General features: G+C 44.2%; 1 protein-coding gene across 1 annotated transcript; it reads left to right on the top strand.

Annotated features, from left to right (window-relative positions):
• The first annotated feature begins 461 nt into the window (after positions 1 to 461).
• tmub2 (transmembrane and ubiquitin-like domain containing 2) lies at positions 462 to 18,468 on the top strand. Its single transcript, XM_085966293.1, has 4 exons — positions 462 to 632; positions 7,757 to 8,377; positions 15,630 to 15,927; positions 18,332 to 18,468. Exons 2-4 carry the CDS (start codon positions 7,779 to 7,781, stop codon positions 18,386 to 18,388), a joined length of 954 nt encoding a protein of 317 aa, XP_085822419.1. The 5' UTR covers positions 462 to 632; positions 7,757 to 7,778; the 3' UTR covers positions 18,389 to 18,468.
• The last annotated feature ends 918 nt before the right edge of the window (positions 18,469 to 19,386 follow it).

Genomic DNA, 19,386 nt, shown 5'->3' with positions numbered 1-19,386 from the left:
CTACCATACTTCTAAGAGCAAAAAAAAAGCTAGTATCAGTAATGGTGACCATGAAAACTAACGGATTGTTGTAAAAACCCATCTGTTTCACTAATGTCCTTTAGGGAAGGAAATCTGCTGCCCTTACCTGGTCTGGCCGATATGTAACTCCAGACCCACAGCAATGTGGTTGCTAGTGCAGTCAGGATTGGGATTTTTGGCTGAAGGAGCTGAAAATAACCAAAGTTTTGCTTCTCTACTTATATTTCTCCTACTATTACCCCCACCCCTGCTTAAAGTACACGTACTAGGTTGCACTTGCGCACTCTTTTAATCTTGTTAAAGAAATGCCAAAGAAGATGACTCAAAATAATTTTATTGGCTCAAATTTGCCAGAGGATTCACCCACATCATGCGGTGGCCTTTCCCTGACGTTACAGCAGGCGCAGTTGCGGCGGGAGAGCGCGGATTGCGGTGACGTCATGGCGCAGTCGCGGCCGGGCGACAGGAGCGCATAGTTGCGTTGACGTCGCACTCTGTGTGTGTTGATGGCGGCGGCGGAGGAGGAGAGGAGGTTGGGAGGAATCTGCTGAGCCGACATTTCGCAAGCAGCTCGACTCCCAGCGCCCCGGGAACATGGTGTTAGGGGACAGGTGAGAAGGGGAAAGCGGGAGGCCGCTGCCGAGCGAGCGGTGTTGTACGCGCGGGCCAGTTAGCCGGGCTTTGCAGCGATGGGCCGGGCCGGGTTTGGCCGAGTGAGGCCGATCCCTCCTCTTCCCCGGGCTGGATATGGGTGCAGCCGGCTCCCGGCCCCTCAAATGGTGGGGAGGAGGCTCTGCAGCAGCAGAGTTTGCAAGGTTTTAATTGTACAGTGCCATCAGCGCCCTGGCACCTTGCCCAGGGCACAGCTCTTGTGGGCACCGACATGGCCACTCTGGAAGGTGCTGTGGGCATGAACCCTGTGTGTGCACACATCTGCAGCCCAGTGTCTCAAACCCGACTGGTGCAGAATTACAGAATCAGCACACACTCCAAAAAAAAAATATTTTATGGAAAAGTGCTGCGAAAATACTTGTGCAGCAAGAATTCTGGAATTTGTATCTAAGTCAACTGAGATGGTTCCAGGATGGGTATAACGTATTGCAGTCTATGGGTACGGTAGCATAGTGGTTATGTTACTCACGCAAAATACTGTCCTGCATAACCATTTCTATAGTGTTCCAGTTACCTTTTCAGAATTTGGATTTAACATTACAGAAACTGGTTCAGGTGGGCCATTCGACAAAGTTCAATTATATTTCAATTGAAGTTGCAAGGCTATTTTGTAATAAAGCTCAGACAAGCAGTTTGAACACAACCATTTTTTATTGAGTCACAGATGATTAAAGCCAGTTCACTTCATGCACACAAGATAAGCCACAGAAGCTGTGGCACTTTCCTCATTGACACATGGGTTACGGTCGATTGTGATTGTTATCTCATTGAAACTTATAAAATTCTAACAGGACTAGACAGACTAGATGCAGGAAGGATGTTCCCGATGGCGGGGGTGTCCAGAACCAGGGGTCACAGTCTAAAGATAAGGGGTAAGCCATTTAGGACTGAAATGAGGAGGAATTTCTTCACCCAGAGAGTGGTGAACCTGTGGAATTCTCTACCACAGAAGGCAGTTGAGGCCAATTCACTAAATATATTCAAGAAGGAGTTGGATATATTTCTTAAGGCTAAAGGGATCAAGGGATATGGGGAGAAAGCAGGGACAGGGTACTGAGTTTGGATGATCAGCCATGATCTCATTGAAGGGCTGAATGGCCTACTCCTGCTCCTATCTTCTATGTTTTTTCTATGTTACTGGACGAGTAATCCATGAGGCCTGGACTAATGACCTGGAGACATGAGTTCAAATCCCACCACGGCAGCTGGGGAATTTAAATTCTGTTAATAAATAAAGTGTCAGCAATGGTGACCATGGCATTATTGGATTGTTGTAAAAACCCATCTGGTTCACTGATGTTCTTTAGAGAAGGAAATCTGCTGTCCTTGCCTGGTCTGGGTATGTGTGACTCCAGACCTACAGCAATGTGGTTGACTCTTAACTGCCCTAGCAAGCCACTCAGTTGTACCAAACCGCCACAAAGAAGTATACTGCAGCGGTTCAATAAGGCGGCTCACCACCACCTTCTCGAGGGCAATTAGGGATGGGCAGTGAATGAATAATTTAAAAAGATCTCTAATGAGATGATCTCAAAACTGTGGACTGTTGACATCTGGCAACGCATCAAGGAGCAATTCTTCAATGTGGAAGAGTTGATTTCCTACTACAAAGAACCTATAAAACCTAAATTGGGTAGGCTGTCTATAACCGCAGTGTGTGTTGCACCAGGCACTTGATCATTAATGATAACCTGCCAAACATCAAAAATCACTATGTCTAGAGTTATCTCCCACCCACCAACACAAAGATTATTTTTACACCACATGTGCTGGTCTCACCTTTATTATTATTATTATGGTATATATTTGTGTTCCATGAAGATATGCAGTTAAGAATAGATTAGAATAAAATTATTTCACAGTAGCAAACAAGTCTGCAGTCCTCTTATTAATTCAGTTACAACTTAACATTTATATCTAATTTGTATTTTAATTAATTAGTCCAACATTTTTTCTGTTAGCTATGTGATGTGATCCACATTCCACTTGTGTGCTGATCATAACTAGCATTCATGGTCATGGTTATTGGTTCAGCCCGCATATAGGAAATTAATTGCACCCCCCCAACACCTTATCATGTATTATACACATTCATCCATCTCTTCCTGAGTCAAGAAGGAAATGCAATTATCCCTGCTCCCAAGAAACCAATGATAAACCTTCTGAGCTCTAAAGGAAAGAAATGTGGAGATATGATGTACTGGATGGTAGTTTAGTGATACTGCAATCATACCGGGATTGAATTGTTTCATACATAACTAATGTATAGCTGTGATATTTTGGGGTCTATCTTTAGTTTATGTCACTATGTCTCGGTGTGAATGAGGCAAGGAGTTAAACAAATATATTTTGTCTTTGTCTTTGACTTGAGGAATGCTATTTAAATACAAGGGCCTAGAAATTGGGTTTTGGCGCAGCGACGGCTTTAGCGCCGGAAGTTAGTGCCGGAGCTAAGTCGCGCTGGGCGGGCCAAAAATTCACTAGTTCTGCGCCCAAACGGCTGCCGGCGCTGCTGAAAGCTGTTTGCGCCTGAAAACTGGCGCTACGCGCTGAATTGCGGCGCTATTCCGGCGCTGCGGCGCCCGCTGCGGTGCGGCAGGTTCGGGAAGTGCAGGCCTCCTCCTTCCCTTAAGGAGGAGCTGCCTGCACCCGGCCGCGGCCCGCGAAAATCATTGTAAAAATGAGCCCGGCACCTCGGACAAGTGCCGGGCTTGCATCTGTCCCGGGGGGGGGGGGAGAAGTCCGGGGAGGGAGCTGCGGCCAGGCGGCCGGCGGGAAAGCGGCCGGCCGCCGCGGGGCCTTTAATGCGCCGGCGCAAAGTCCAGTAAGGCACCTCTGCCAGAACGTTGCTTGCGGCTGCCACGGGCGAGGCGGCCGCAAGTCAATTTCGGAGTTCGGGCGGGTTACCATGGCAACCGGGACGCTGCGCACACCGATGACGTCATCGGTGCCGGCGCAGCGCTAACGGCCTAACGCCGATTTAGGGACCCACTCAATTTCCAAACTGGCCATAACTCCGGCTAGGCCCTCTAGCGCCTCAAAAGCGGCGCTAAGCCTACCGAATTTCTAGGCCAAGTTGTTTTATTCATTCTTTCTTCAGATTATTATCGTTACAATGACCATTTAAAAGTCTTTTGTTGAAATAGGAATGTAGAGATAATTAAAGTGCAAGTGCTTTAATCAGCTCAAGGTCTCTTATTCCAGTATCAGACATGCTGCTGCATTGATTATTACTATTAATAGAGGCAGATAGTAATGGTGCTGTTAGCTTCGTTTTAGGAATGTGGACCACAGCATTGCTGAAGGGTCGGTCTTGTTTATTCGTTCATGGGATGTGGGCGTCACTGGCAAGGCCAGCATTTATTGCCCATCCCTAATTGCCCTTGAGAAGGTGGTGGTGAGCGGCCACTTTGAACTGCTGCAGTCCGTGTGGTGAAGGTACTCTTTTGACCCAGCGACTATGAAGGAACGGTGATCTATTTCCAAGCCAGGATGGTGTGTGACTTGGAGGGGAACTTGGAGGTCTGCAGATTAAGAAGGGAGAGATATGTCTGTGGGCCAGCTTCGGGTGGGAGACTGGATGAAATGTTAATTGTTGGTGATAGTAGTTGACACATTTGTATGACATTCCCTGTCCAGTACTTTAATGCAGGTCCCTAACTGCTTTATTTTAAATGGGTTATTGCCTCACTAAAATAGCATACAGAACAATGTCATACAAATGTGTATGGTATTGCCAACAGTCATTCCTAGGCTGTGGGGAATAGAATCTTTTTTTTTGCCACTTTTACAGGCACTATCAACATTCAACATTTCCAAGTCAAGTATAGAGTCATAGAGTCATAGAGTAATACAGCACGGATAGAGGCCCTTCGGCCCATCGTGTCCGCGCCGGCCATCAAGCCCTGTCTAATCTAATCCCATATTCCAGCATTTGGCCCGTAGCCTTGTATGCTATGGCATTTCAAGTGCACATCCAAATGCTTCTTAAATGTTGTGAGGGTTTCTGCCTCCACAACCCTTTCAGGCAGTGAGTTCCAGACTCCAACCACCCTCTGGGTGAAAAAGTTCTTTCTCAAATCCCCTCTAAACCTCCCGCCCTTTACCTTGAATCTATGCCCCCTAGTTATTGACCCCTCTACTAAGGGAAAAAGCTCCTCAGCATCCATCCTATCTATGCCCCTCATAATTTTGTACACCTCAATTATGTCCCCCCTCAGCCTCCTCAGCTCCAAGGAAAACAAACCCAACCTGCCCAGTCTCTCTTCATAGCTGAAGCGCTCCAGCCCTGGTAACATCCTGGTGAACCTCCTCTGCACCCTCTCTAACGCGATCACATCCTTCCTGTAGTGTGGCGACCAGAACTGCACACAATATTCCAGCTGTGGCCTAACCAGTGTTTTATACAGCTCCATCATAACCTCCTTGCTCTTATATTCAATGCCTCGGCTAATGAAGGCAAGTATCCCATATGCCTTTTTTACCACCTTATCCACCTGTTCCGCCGCCTTCAGGGATCTGTGTACTTGCACACCCAGATCCCTCTGACCCTCCGTCTTGCCTAGGGTCTTTCCATTCATTGTGTATTCCTTTGCCTTGTTAGTCCCCCCAAAGTGCATCACCTCGCACTTTTCCGGGTTAAATTCCATTTGCCACTGTTCCGCCCATCTGACCAACCCATCTATATCGTCCTGCAGACTGAGGCTACCCTCCTCGCTATTTACCACCCTACCAATTTTTGTATCATCCGCGAACTTACTGATCATACCCTTTACATTCATATCCAAGTCATTAACATGAATTAGGAACTAATTAAAGCTCTTTCACCTACTGAGGTTAATGGGATGTTGGCTGTTATCTCGAGGGCTGGAATACAAAGGGGTGAAGTTAGTTACAGCTGTACAAAGCTCTGGTTAGACCCCATCTGGAGCACTGCGTTCAGTTCTGGGCACCGCACCTCAGGCGAGCTATATTGCCCTTGGAGGGGGTGCAGCGCAGATTCACCAGAATGAAACCGGGGCTAAAAGGGTTAAATTATGAGGGCAGGTTGCATAGTATTCCCTTGAATATAGAAGATTAAGGGTGATTAAAGGATCTGATAGGGTAAGTAGAGAGAAACGATTTCCTCTGGTGGGCGAGCCCGAACAAGAGGGCATAACCTTAAAATTAGAGCTAGGCCGTTCAGGGGTGATGTCAGAAAGCACTTCTTCACAAAAAGGATAGTGGAAATCTGGAAAACACTCCCCCAAAAAGCTGTTGAGGCTGGGTCAATTGGAAATTTCAAAACTGAGATAGATGGTACAGGAAACTTTCGTTTAACCGGAGGTTAAATGTCCGGAAAGCTCTATCTACCGGCAAAATTCAGGAGCCGTTTCCTATAAGTTTTTTTATTTCTCATTGCTTTTTTTTTTTCCAGTCAGGCTCTGCTTAGCTACAGAGACACTTTTAAGCTGCGGCTGACTGTTTTGAAGCTGTTGCTAAGCAACAGGGTTTGTTGATTCACACGGAGCTCAAAAGCTCCGTATGTTTTAACATTAGCGCTGGTTTCTACAGCAGTTTTGATGGTACGGCACCAGCTCGGTCCCGTCAGTGCCGGATACCAGAAAGTTCCCTGTAGTTTGTGGGGGGTGGTTATACTTCAGATAGTGTCATTCAGTTGTTTGGCAGTTCTGTGTTCAGGTCAGAAGTTGTCAAAATGGCTGGTATGGCATAATAAAAGAAGGGAATCCAAATGGAGGTTATTTGACATCCACTTCCCACTGTCAACTAGCAACTGCCTGTGGGAGTTACAACTTAAAATTCTTCATGGTACCTACCACACGCCAGTGTGGTGCATCATTGGGTAGCGGAGATTGGAGAGGTTGGGGAGGAGCAAAAACTATCTGTATTGTAGTCCAGTCAAATTGACATTACATTGCACGAGGTTAAGTCTTAAGCAAGTTTCTGTATAGCACCCGACCTATCACATTGTCTCTTGTGCTTCCCTGTGGCGGTCCAGTTTGATGAGGAATGGAGCATTTAATTGAGCTGTTCACAGTATGCAATTGCCTTCCAATTCCCTGGAGAAAGGAAGCTGTGCCATTTATATCTGTTTTTCCCCCTCCCCGTACTGTTCACCTATTTTTCTCTGATTTTTCTCTTTCTGTGCGGGTGTGTTGCTTCAAATATTTGTTGAACTGGTGTTGAAAGTCATGCCTAAGACCTTTTCCAGTACAAATTCAACGACTTGCTCACCTGGTCCCAACCATAAATGGTTCTCCTTGGCTTAGTCCTTGTCGAGATTCTCGCCACCATGTCTCATGTCTTAATTTACAAGGTCATTGCATGCCACGGTTGATCTGCTTAGTCTTGCCTCAGCTGTTTAGACGTTACAATCTTGTAATTAAGTTCGTCGTTATTGCAATATTGCTATTCTGCCTCATCGAGTGCGACCGTGACAACTCCTTTATTGACAGAATTTTTCCTTGTATCTCTGTTTAGGGTTTTTCTAGCGTATTGTAACTGTTGCTACGTAATTTAAAAGTAAAAAGTTTTGCAAAAAAGCGAAATCCTCCACCGTGGCCCATTTATAATTAAAAAAAAAACAAGCAACCTGGTACAATAACTAGTTTTCTTTAGTTTTTCTTTCTGATTTTTGAATAGTTTTGTGGAGTGCTGACCTCCGACTTGAGAGAGCTGGCTGGGGCAAATTCATGTGTGACGGTGTGAGGACCTTAATATAGTCGTGTTTAATTGGGCTTCCTCACGTTGTCAGGCTCAATAACTTAGCTGACCCCTCTTGTTTCAAAGATGCTTAACTCAAATTACCAATAATTCAACATCTATTTTTAGCACTGAAATTCCCACTTTGCTATTTTATTTCCATTGCTTATTTCAAATGATTGGGGAATCAGAATTCTTAATGGAAAAATTGACGTAATTATCAGGAGTAGACTGTAATCAATAGATGAACAGCAAAAGACATTTAGGATAATAAAGATGTTTATTAGTGATGAGGATGGCAAGAAAGTATTATAATGACAGAGTACATGACGTTACTGACAATGTTTTCATTTTCTCTCAGTTTTTTTGAGTATTTTCGATAAATGGACCCCAGCGCCATGTCATTTATCGAAGGAGTTGGTGATGAAGTTACAGTTCTGTGTGGAATCGTTCTCCTGGTTCTGGCGCTTGTCCTCGCCTGGCTCTCCACACATGTGGCTGATCGTAGTGAGCAAATATTTGGGACCATTGTTACCACGGGGAACCCATCGTTAGTGGGTCTGAGCAGTGTCGAGCGGTATGTGGCCAATGCAGCAGCCCCCGAGGCAGATGAAGCCCAGTCAGCAACTGCATCTGCTGAGCAAAAGCCAGAGGAAGAAGGCGACTCTGGGCCGGGAGCATCACCTGGAAACAATGGACCCACAAGTGAGCAGGTGCCAATTGAAGGGGCTTCCAATTTAACCGATTCGAGTCTCGATCCTCTTTTGAACATACAGGGTTTACGCAAGCGAGCATCAACCAGTGAGATTAGCACTGGGGAGGGACTGGACCGAGGAATGCTTGAGAACTGCAATGCTCTTACTCACACAGTGGATAGTGGTGAAGAGGGCGAAGGGCAGATTAAAGTACGGCTGAAGTTTTTAAATGACACCGAAGAGGTTGCACGAGTGAAACCAGATGATACCATTGGGTTTCTGAAGAGGTAAGATATTTGTAAGTTAAGATTATTTGGAGGATTTAAAAGCAGCTTTATCACGGAGATCTCTGAAATGCCATATTAAAATTATTTTTTAAAATCCTATCAAATGTAAAAAAATTCCCTTGAACTTTATTTTGCAACAATGTAGCCAGATACTTTGTAATGTTTGAAAATGAAAGAAACCCTGTGTGTAAAATATTGCTGACTGTTATAGAACAATTTGTTGACCTGTAGTAACAATTAAAATACTATAAATGTGAGAACATTTGTCTGAGTTGACAAAGACCTGAGAGCTCGTTTGTTCGGAGCTGGCTCCAGGCTGGGTGACTATTACATGCCAGGGGAATCCTTGGTTCTGAGGGACTGCATATCATCGCCCATGTTTTATTTTAAACCTTTCAAACTGCCAGCTGAGGCCTTAGAACGACAGTCCATGGACTTGGTGACTCCGAATGACCTGACGCCGAGGACTGCACTCCGTGTGCCACTAGCAAGACTGATGAGCTCTCGGTGATGGAACTTTGCAGAGTTCTCCCCAGGATTTATAGCCCTCCTTCAGAAAAGCCAATTTTTGGGGGGCTTTAGTAGGATTTGCCCTTCCCCTCTTGTGGACAATGTCACGAGGAGTTTTGTGGAACATAGAAACACAGAAGATAGGAGCAGGAGTAGGCCATTCGGCCCCTCGAGCCTGTTCTGCCATTTAATGAGATCATGGCTGATCATCCAAACTCAGTACCCTGTCCCTGCTTTCTCCCCATATCCCTTGATCCCTTTAGCCTTAAGAAATATATCCAACTCCTTCTTGAATATATTTAATAAGTTGGCCTCCACTGCCTTCTGTGGTAGAGAATTCCACAGGTTCACCACTCTCTCTGGGTGAAGAAATTCTTCCTCATCTCAGTCCTAAATGGCTTACCCCTTATCCTTAGACTGTGATCCCTGGTTCTGGACTCCCCCGCCATTGGGAACATCCTTCCTGCATCTAGTCTGTCTAGTCCTGTTAGAATTTTATAAGTTTCAATGAGATCCCCTCTCATTCTTCTGAACTCCAGCGAGTATAAGCCCAATCGACCCAATCTCTCTTCATACGTCATTCCTGCCATCCCAGGTATCAGCCTGGTAGTCCATCAGCTGCCTTTTAACAGCCAGCTTCTCTACATGCATCTAACCTGTTCAAAATTTTTATGTACTTCACCTCCAAGTGACTGTTGTAATCTGTCAAATTCATATAAAGCACATCGAGCTCCTCAAGGCAAGAACTCTTTGTTTTCCTCAGACATGGAGTTTAAAAAGCTGGACCTGTGGGACTGCAATTTCTTTGCTTAGAGCCAGCTCCAGTAACCGTGGATTTTGGGTTGCTCTGTAAACCTACTGTCTAAGATTTTGGAGATGATTTTGGTGACCAGGTTGAAATTTTTATTAAGACAAATAGAAATGTTAACATCAGAACCTTGATGTGATGCCTGCAATGGTTTTCTGGCAAATCTAACGCTCACACACCAAGGTAGACGCCGCATCACCGTAGTCTTTTGTGAGTTGCTGAAGGGCTGTAAGCATTTATCCCAGGGCACCAACAGGATGTGCACAAGAAGCCCAATCCCCCTGTCCCTAATCACACAGTGGGAATTCTTCTGGCCATCCTCTGGAGACCTAGCTTGAGTATTGTGTGCAGTTTTGGTCACCTTATCTGAGGAAGGATGTTCTTGCCATGGAGGGAGTGCAGCGAAGATTCACCAGACTGATACCTGGGATGGCAGGAATGACGTATGAGGAGAGATTGGGTCGATTGGGCTTATGTTCGCTGGAGTTTAGAAGAATGAGAGGGGATCTCATTGAAACTTATAAAATTCTAACAGGACTAGACAGACTAGATGCAGGAAGGATGTTTCCGATGGCGGGGGAGTCCAGAGCCAGGGGTCACAGTCTAAAGATAAGGGGTAGGCCATTTAGGACAGAGATGAGGAGGAATTTCTTCACCCAGAGAGTGGTGAACCTGTGGAATTCTCTACCACAGAAGGCAGTCGAGGCCAATTCATTAAATATATTCAAGAAGGAGTTAGATATATTTCTTAAGGCTAAAGGGATCAAGGGATATGGGGAGAAAGCAGGGACAGGGTACTGAATTTGGATGATCAGCCATGATCTCATTAAATGGCGAAACAGGCTCGAGGGGCCGAATGGCCTGCTCCTATCTTCTATGTTTCTATGTTGGGAAATCTTTTGTTACCTTATTTAGCCCAGTGGAGGTACATTGTTGCCAATGCTTAGGTCGGATAAACCAAAGAGCTGAACTACTCCCTACATTTGAAGTCAAGGGAGCCAAGCATCTGGAGACATTCCAGCTGCTGAAGTCAACAATAAGCTTCAGTATGGTGTGATGCAGGAGATTTGATGAGGGGCAGTAATGAAATTATTTTGTGAGCTTTGCAAATAATTAGTGCCCCGTGCCTATTCAAGACAATTTCTTTGAATTTTTCTGTGCCCTAAATTGATTGCTAGGATTGCCCACATGACAACAGTTACTATACTTCAAAAGTAATTTGTTAGTTGAGAAGCACTTTGGGACGTGCCGAGGACATGAAAGGTGCTATATAAATGAAATGCAAGTTTGTTCATTCTTTCTGAAAAGGACAGATCCAGAATAGCTTCCTGTTGTTCAGATAGTTTGCTCAGGGGATTGGCTGACTGCACGGGACCGTGAAAATGCTTTCTTTGATGTGGTTGTTCATCTACGGTACTGTTCGAGGTTTCATTCCCTAGACAGTATTTACCAGCTCTCCCAGTGAGCAGGGAATCTGCCCCCTAAGTGTTTATGAAATGCAGTTATATTGTTGCAGCCCAGCTACAGCTGTGACACTTGCAGGTCTGTCCTTATTTACATAGTTGGCATGTTGGATCACTTTATCAGAAGAATGCAAGGATGGCAATTGAGAAGCTTTGCTCTGAGTTTTTGTCAACTCAAAGCTATTCCTTTTTGGAGCCAAAATAAGGATATTTGTACCTTTTTGAACAACTTTGGCCATTCTTCCTTACCAACAGGCTACCAACACTCTCCAGAGCATGGCATCTCCCTTGTACCAAGAACTGCAGCTATTTGCAAAGTACGACTTGCCCGTTCTCGGTCTGAAAGTACATAGTGCTAAATGCAAGTTCCATGAAACTAAACCTTGCCCAGTGCCCTTCTGGTCATTCACCATTCACAACGGGCAGCAGTGAATCTGTTATCTTTTCTGATCATTGGCCCTGGAGCTAAAGGTGTTCAGGTTACATCATCCATCACCACTTGGTGATGGTTACAGGGCACCTGGAGCCAAAGCTTTTGCACAATCCAAACGGCATATGAACAGGCTGAGCTCCAAGCAGCACAGTTACCCTTCAAAGCAAGAACTTTCTTTCATAATGCACCTTATCACATATCTCTTAATTATCCCAAATTGCTACATATGCAATATATTGCTTTAATGTGTAGTCACATTTACTATGGAGGTGAATCATGCAGCCATTTTGTGTAAAAAAAAAAATTAAAAAAAAAATGTCCCACAATAAACAACGATATGAATGACCAGTTGATCTGGTTTTAGTGGTGTTGGTTGAAGGAAGACCGTTGGACAGGAACACTGGGAGAACTGCCTGCTCTTTTGAGTAGTGCTGTGAGATCTTTAATATCCACTTGAACCACCAGTAAAGGCAGAGGGAGCCTAAATTGAACATCCCATCCAAAGGATTGCATCTCTGACAATGCAGTATTCTCTAATTATTGCACTGAAGTGTCAGCTTAGATTATGTGCTCGCATCCTTGGGCAAGGGTTGAATCCACATTCTTTTTATTTGGAGTCCAGAGAACTGCCAACTGAGTCATGTTGACACTCGCTTGGGAGAGTGAGGGAGACCATGCCTATGGGACCTAATCTAGCATTGCTGCATTTCAGCTGCCTCTGCACAGGTCGCAGATGGAACATGGAATTCAATACACGAATGCTTGGCCGTAGATGGAACGACCCTCTCTGCAAAAATAGGCAGTCCTTAATATTTTATGGGCCTTGTATGTCTCCTGCTATTTTGAAACAGACTGGCAAAGTGATAGTTAAATACTGTCTACAATATTGTTGCTTACCAGGTAGGAAGCCAAGTAGGAAAATGTCATTCCATTAGTTAAATTCTGTGACCTGGAAGCCATGCTGGACAGTGTCTGCAGGGCTGCTGCTAGGGAAGATCTCTCACTTTTACCCAGCCGAAATGTTTTGAGCTGTCAGCCTAGATGAACAGTTTTCATTCTCTACACATCAAAAATCTTTCTGAGCTGTTTTCTAGTCTCTGTAGTGACTTTTTTGTGTAGTTATTGGAATATTGTACTGTATTGATTTTAATCGTGCATTTAAATTTCTGCCCAGGGGTAGGAAGGTGGAACATCAGTCAAGGACCCTGCTCTTGAAGCTATCCCCTCATTCTGGCTGGAAAACCTGTGTCTATAGGCACTGGATCAGGCTCTCCCCGTAGCCTGCCAGCATTCATTGTCCAGGCCCACACACGAAGAATAGTCACTTGGGTGAAACTGAAGAGCTGCCAGTGGTCGCACCTCACTAGTAGAAGCCATCATCCTCAGGAGTGGAAGAGTGAAATTTGTAGGGGATGAGGAATCGAACTGATTGTTGGGAGAGGGCCTTCTCTCCTACCCAGCCTGTGTATAGGTATCACATGATACATTGAGAAGGGTTTATGATTCAGCCTGCAGAATTTGTATGGCTAAAGCTAATTTGACCACATCAATTAAGTAAGGCTCCTTGTTAATAGTATAGACAATTTAGTATTCTGGCACTTCTCTCTGATGCCTTCTGAATCTGGGCATTTGCATTCCCAACCCACTTGCCCACCTGCATTACATGGTCCAACTACACAATGTTCCAGAAGGTCATTCTCCAGAACTGAAGTGGTCAACAAGACACTGTTGTAATAAAGTAGGAACTGTTGAGGACAAAAGCAAACTACTGCGGATGCTGGAAATCTGAACTAAAACAGAAAATGCTGGAAATACTCGGCAGGTCAGGCAGCTTCTATGGAGAGAGAAACCGAGTTAACGTTTCAGGTCAATGACCTTTTGTCAGAACTCAGAATTTTTTTTTAGCACAGCTGCTTCTGAATGCCTATTCCTTCATGAATCCCTGGCCCAAGACCACACACAGTGGAGGAGAAGCATCCGGGAAGGCGCCGAGCGCCGAACACCTCGAGACTCTTCGCCAGGAGCAAGCGAAAGCCAAGCGCAGGCAGTGCAAGGAGCGCACGTCAACCCAAGCACCCCACCCACCCGCCCCTTCAACCACCGTCTGCCCCACTTGTGACAGAGACTGTAGGTCCCGCATTGGACTCATCAGTCACCTGAGAACTCATTTTTAATGTGGAAGCAAGTCATCCTTGGTTCCGAGGGACTGCCTAAGAAGATTCCTTCATGTATAACATGAAGCATTTCATTAGAATTTGAAAACTGAAATTTATCTCCGAGGACCATCAGATATTTTATGTTGACGTTAATAGCCTCATTACATTGTGAACTTTCCTGGTGCCTCAAATCTCCATGTCCCTATTGTGTTCTTTTTACGCTCTCATCTTGGTTGATTGAAACCCCGTGGTCCCTTCTTGCTTGGAGCCAGTCAATGTTCCCTATGTCCCCCTTGATTAAAGTACAGTACATTCAGCTCAAATCTGTAGTGCTAAATAAGTAATGATGAAGGTTAGCTATAATTCATGTGCTGATCAATGGAAGAATCTATGGGGGAGGAGGGACATCATGATTGACTTAAAGTTTATCATTTTAAACTTATTGTTTGAAATAATCTTCCATTGTTAGTGATTTAGCCTGTAACTTCGCTTTATGGAATTTTGTGAATATAAATTATATTTTTGTCATTTGGGAAGCCTAAAGGAGAGGTTGATGCTGTTACATTCAAAAGCCTAGAAATGACTTGTCATTATTAGTGGAGGAACACGTAACACATTGGTGTGGCATTCCTCTGTTCACCCTTTAACCATGGGTTAATGTTAGCTTTGAAAAGGGCAGAGCCAAGTCCAGTAAGCATTTGCCTGCTAACATCATTGTCAGTCATTTCTAGCCTGAAATGTTTAATCCAAAGGACACTTGCCATTTTGCCGGCAACAAACGACATTGGCATACTGAAAATGGGGAAGTTGTGAAGTTATTGGCAGCTCCTAGTAATTACCATAAACAAGCAAGTCATTCTGGTGAGATTGAAACGAGTGCTGCCATTCAAATGAATAACATAGGCCAGGTCAACACATAGCTTGTTGGGAAATTTATCAAACATAAGAATTTTAAAATATGAAATATTGACAGTTATGTCAAAAATGATTTCAAATGTCATGGAAATAGATTCCTACACTTACAGATTCCTAAATGAAAGACTGTACTGGGAGTGAAGGATAGGCTGATCGAGGAACGTAACTTGATCAGAGCCAGTTGGTACGGGACTTGGGGTTCAATGAAGAGGAAACATAGGTGGTGCAACAAAACAGGTGAAGGGCAAGTTAGAATACGTGACTGCAAAACTTTCCAGTTTAAATTCTTCTCCACCTGCTTTTTGGTGCTTATTCAATAACTGAAATCTTAAAAATCACATATTAAGGTAACTCATTCTGTGCTGTAGGGATCTAGTGATCTGGTATATTCACATTGTAAGATCTTGCAAGGAACCTGGATCCTCAGCTGTTCATTTTGGAACAGGAGTTGCATCAATTCAAAGTCTGAAGACAAATGATGTAACGGAGCCACAGAGATCTGAAAGGTGCGAAGTTTGATCTCCAGTCTATGCTGAGCTAGCTGATCGCAACTGGGGTAGTGGAAACTGCAGTTGTCATCTGCGCTGTGCTAGGGGATGGTTTCTCACTGATTGCTATATAGCAACCCCTGCTGAAAGTGCACGTATGGACATTGCTCACTGTCTGTGCTCTCAACACAAATACTGGGCATTTGGACAAGGTGCAAACGGGTGATTGATGTCTGTAGACCCGTACCCCAGCAAAAAGTCAATGCCTTCAGGTGGAGGAAAGAAAATGGATAGAACAAAATTATGGAAACAGAAAGTAGATGTTCTTTTTGTCACTGTTAATGCTAATCGATTGTCTGACCTCAGCATTATTTCTCTATTTAGAGTTTATGAAAATTGTTCTGACTAATTTTCTCTCTGACTCGCCGCTTTCCATTTTCTCTCCCTGTTTCTGTGTGCCCTTTCTCCCTCTTCCCCAGCAAATATTTCCCAGGACAGGAGCAGCAAATGAAGTTCATTTACCAGGGCCAGCTTCTGCAGGACCAGTCCCGCACCCTTGGGTCCCTCAACATCACAGACAACTGTGTCATCCACTGTCACATTTCGCAGACTGCATCCTCCCCTGGCCCCGCTGTTTCCTCCGTGGCGGAGCAGAACCAAGCTGCCCTTAACGTTGGCAACCTGATGATCCCAGTTTTTGTCATCATGCTTGCTGTAGTCTGGTACTACCGCATCAACTACCGCCAGTTCTTCACTGCACCAGCCACAGTTTCCCTGGTTGGCGTTACCGTTTTCTTCAGTTTTCTCGTGTTTGGCATTTACGGTCGATAAAGGCACAGTGATGTATTCTCATTCATCTTCATCACTGCTTATCCAGCCCAACTGAATGTGGTGTTACTGGTCAATGTTGAAATAAGATGTGATGTGGAACCAGTGTATTTTTTTAAAAAAAAAGAAAAACCGGGATCCAGCTTGGCACTGACTTTTGCCAGAGTACCATGCTGTTGGCAACTTACTCGCATTTAATGATATAAATTTTTTTAAAAGCCTAGCTAGGAAATGATCATTCACAGTTAAGCAGAATTTGGGATGGGGACTTTTACTGTTGATTTATAAAGGAATAAGGTTACATTGAGCCGGATAATGTTTCATACAGTCGAATCTTGATAAATGCAAAGTAAATTTGCCCCAAAAGAACACTTAAGGAACCGTTAATATAAATCCGGTCTTGCATTCAATGAATATTAAACTGCCAATATAAAAATTTACGTTTCAAATGCAAGGATTTTTGTCTCCGACGATCAGAAATATTCAAGCCCCTATGGCATTGAAGGTATATGTATGATTGGATTTTTCATAGTGCCAGCGAATGGGAATTTTGTCATGGGTCAGGCATGCATTTATCTGGGCTCCACTATATTTACAGTACCAGTCGTCAGCTTGCAAGCCCTAAAGGTTGTTTTTAAGAGATGGGGTGTATTACTGTAAAGCATGATACAGGAAACTTTCGTTTATCCGGAGGTTAAATGTCCGGAAAGCTCTATCCACCGGCAAAATTCAGGAGTCGGTTCAGATAAGTTTTTTTTCTTTTCGTTGCTTTTTTTCTCCAGTCTTGGCTCTGCAAGGTCTAGCTGTTGCTTAGCTGCAGAGACGCTTGCAGCTGCAGCCGACTGTTTTGAAACTGTTGCTAAGCAACAGGGTTTGTTGCTTCACACGGAGCTCAGAAGCTCCGTATGTTTTAACATTAGCGCTGGTTTCTACGGCAGTTTTGATGGGACGGCACCAGCTCGGTCCCGTCAGTGCCGGATACCAGAAAGTTTCCTGTATATAAAAGCTATCAATCGTCGCACCAACAGACAAAGCCTCGTGAAGTGGACAAAGAAGGTGTTATTTCATCTGGTGTTATTACAGTGGTCTCCAAAAGCCAGGGAGACGGAGATTCGACACGATGGTAAAAGGTGGATCTTTCTTTTGTCCACAGCCGCTCAATGCCGTTACTCATGGCAGTTGGCAAAGGAGCTCAACAAATGATCAATTCTACGAGTTTTACCCCCTGATTTTTTGAATGTCAGGCTATGTAATATTTACATGATTTTTTATAACTGCTTGATCATATTAAAGTGCAGCAACCATTGTATATGCATAATTGTATTAAGATGTGTCCAATCTCTGGTTTGTTCCATGACTGCTTTCCTGATACCGTATCATGTTTATTCTAAGATTACACAGTACTACTGCAGTTAAAGGTCAGAGTTTGAGAGAGAAAAGTGGGGAGCGAAGCTAGCCAATGTACAAATTTAGTCAGCTTTATAGAGAAGGAAAGTTCTACAACCAAAAAAAAAGCAGCAAATTTTTTTAAAGTGGACCAGTGGAGAAAAGAAGAAGTTGTTTAAATAATCAGAAATGAGAGTTTTACAAAGAAAACACTGCCACAAAGTGAGAAACGTGCGCTTTAAAAAGAATAAAACAGCAGCAGAGATTTAATTCAAATGCCGGTCACCAATTTAAAATCCACAGCTTACATGGTTCAATGTTGTAAAATGGTGTAATTCACCTAAATTTGTTGTCCGTGATGTGGGATTATATGTGCTTCTCGGCAGTCCCTTTCCACTGAGTCTAAAGCTCCACAGAAATTGCAGCAAAGATTGGCTAAAGTGATCTGCGCTTGGTTTAATATTTCTCAGACTTCACTATTTTAAATCAAGCCTTTATCAAGAGAGAGCTGCTTATTTTGGAAATATTTTCAATAAAAATCAAGACTCCTCTGGTATGAGCCCAAGGCAAAGCTAGGGAGAAGTGCCCGGGGAAGGGAGAGCACCATGGTAGATACCCTGAGCAGAGATGGGGAGCAGCCAAGTACCCAAAGGAGAGATGGGGAGCAGCCAAGTACCCAAAGGAGAGATGGGGAGCAGCCAAGTACCCAAAGGAAGAGGAGTGTAGCCTACAAAGTAGGGAGGTCTTGATGCTGGCTGGTACCTGGTGGGGGCGACGGTGAATCCCCAATGTACTCGGAGGGAGAGGGAGGGCTGTGGCCAGAGGATGAGGGAGCATGGTGGCTACCTGAAAAGAGAATCAGCGTAGTGGATGCCCAGAGGGAGTTGTGTCAATATCTCTGCTGCCTTTATAATTTTTTTAATTGTGCCCTCAGGATTTTAAAATATTGCTGCTGTTTATTTTTCAGATCTGTAGAACAGACCTGTATTGTGCTGAAAGCAGGGCACTGGGCTATTGGGTTTAAAATCTGTAACATTTCTGAAATGTTCTCCCTTTTGTTTTGCAATAACAGCTCATTGAATGTAATTAAACACAGAAACCAGTTCTGAGTTTGTGGTGGTTGATTTATTTATGTGCATGTATGATGTAGGGATTCGGTACTGATTCAGAGTACTGCAAGTAGGACTGAGCGTGTGTGGAGATGATGCACAGGTGAGAATTCATTCATTTCACTATCTTCAGAAGAATGAGAGGCGATCTTATCGAAACATATAAGATTGTGAGGGGGCTTGACGGGGTGGATGCGGTGAGGATGTTTCCACTGATGGGTGAGACTAGAACTAGGGGGCATAATCTTAGAATAAGGGGCTGCCCTTTCAAAACTGAGATGAGGAGAAACTTCTTCACTCAGAGGGTAGTAAATCTATGGAATTTGCTACCCCAGAGAGCTGTGGAAGCTGCAACATTAAATAAATTTAAATCGGAGATAGACAGTTTCCTAGCAGATAAGGGAATTAGGGGTTACGGGGAGAGGGCAGGGAAGTGGACGCGAGTCTAGATTCGGATCAGCCATGATCCTATTGAATGGCGGAGCAGGCCCGAGGGGCCGTATGGCCTACTCCTGCTCCTCCTACTTATGTTCTATAAAACCATCTTTTTAAGTGGCATTAGATATATTTAGTTCATCAAGCATGTTGCTTCTGCAATTTGTCCTGTCGTGGCTTTAATTTCCTGAAGGGAGTGGCTAAATGCAGTTTAAAAATTCCAGTACAGTACATAAAAAAAAAAAAATTAAAAAAAAATGTTTTCGTGAGTCCTGTTGCCCCTAAAAACTAATCTCCCAAAATCCCAAATGTCATTACAGGTAGACTACCCTTTATCCGGACTTCCGAAAACCGAAACCCTCTAAAAACCGAAGGTTTTTTCGGTCAGCGTAAGTCGTGCGCACGACATGACCAGAGTGGCGCATGACTTACAGGCCTAGCCGGATAAGGGATAGTGTAGCATTTTTCCGCACTTCTG

This window comes from Somniosus microcephalus, chromosome 24 (genome assembly GCF_052327205.1).
Source record: "Somniosus microcephalus isolate GS21.2 chromosome 24, FLI_Smic_1.0, whole genome shotgun sequence".
Lineage (NCBI taxonomy): Eukaryota > Metazoa > Chordata > Chondrichthyes > Squaliformes > Somniosidae > Somniosus > Somniosus microcephalus.
This window is presented reverse-complemented; position numbering and strand designations above follow the sequence as displayed.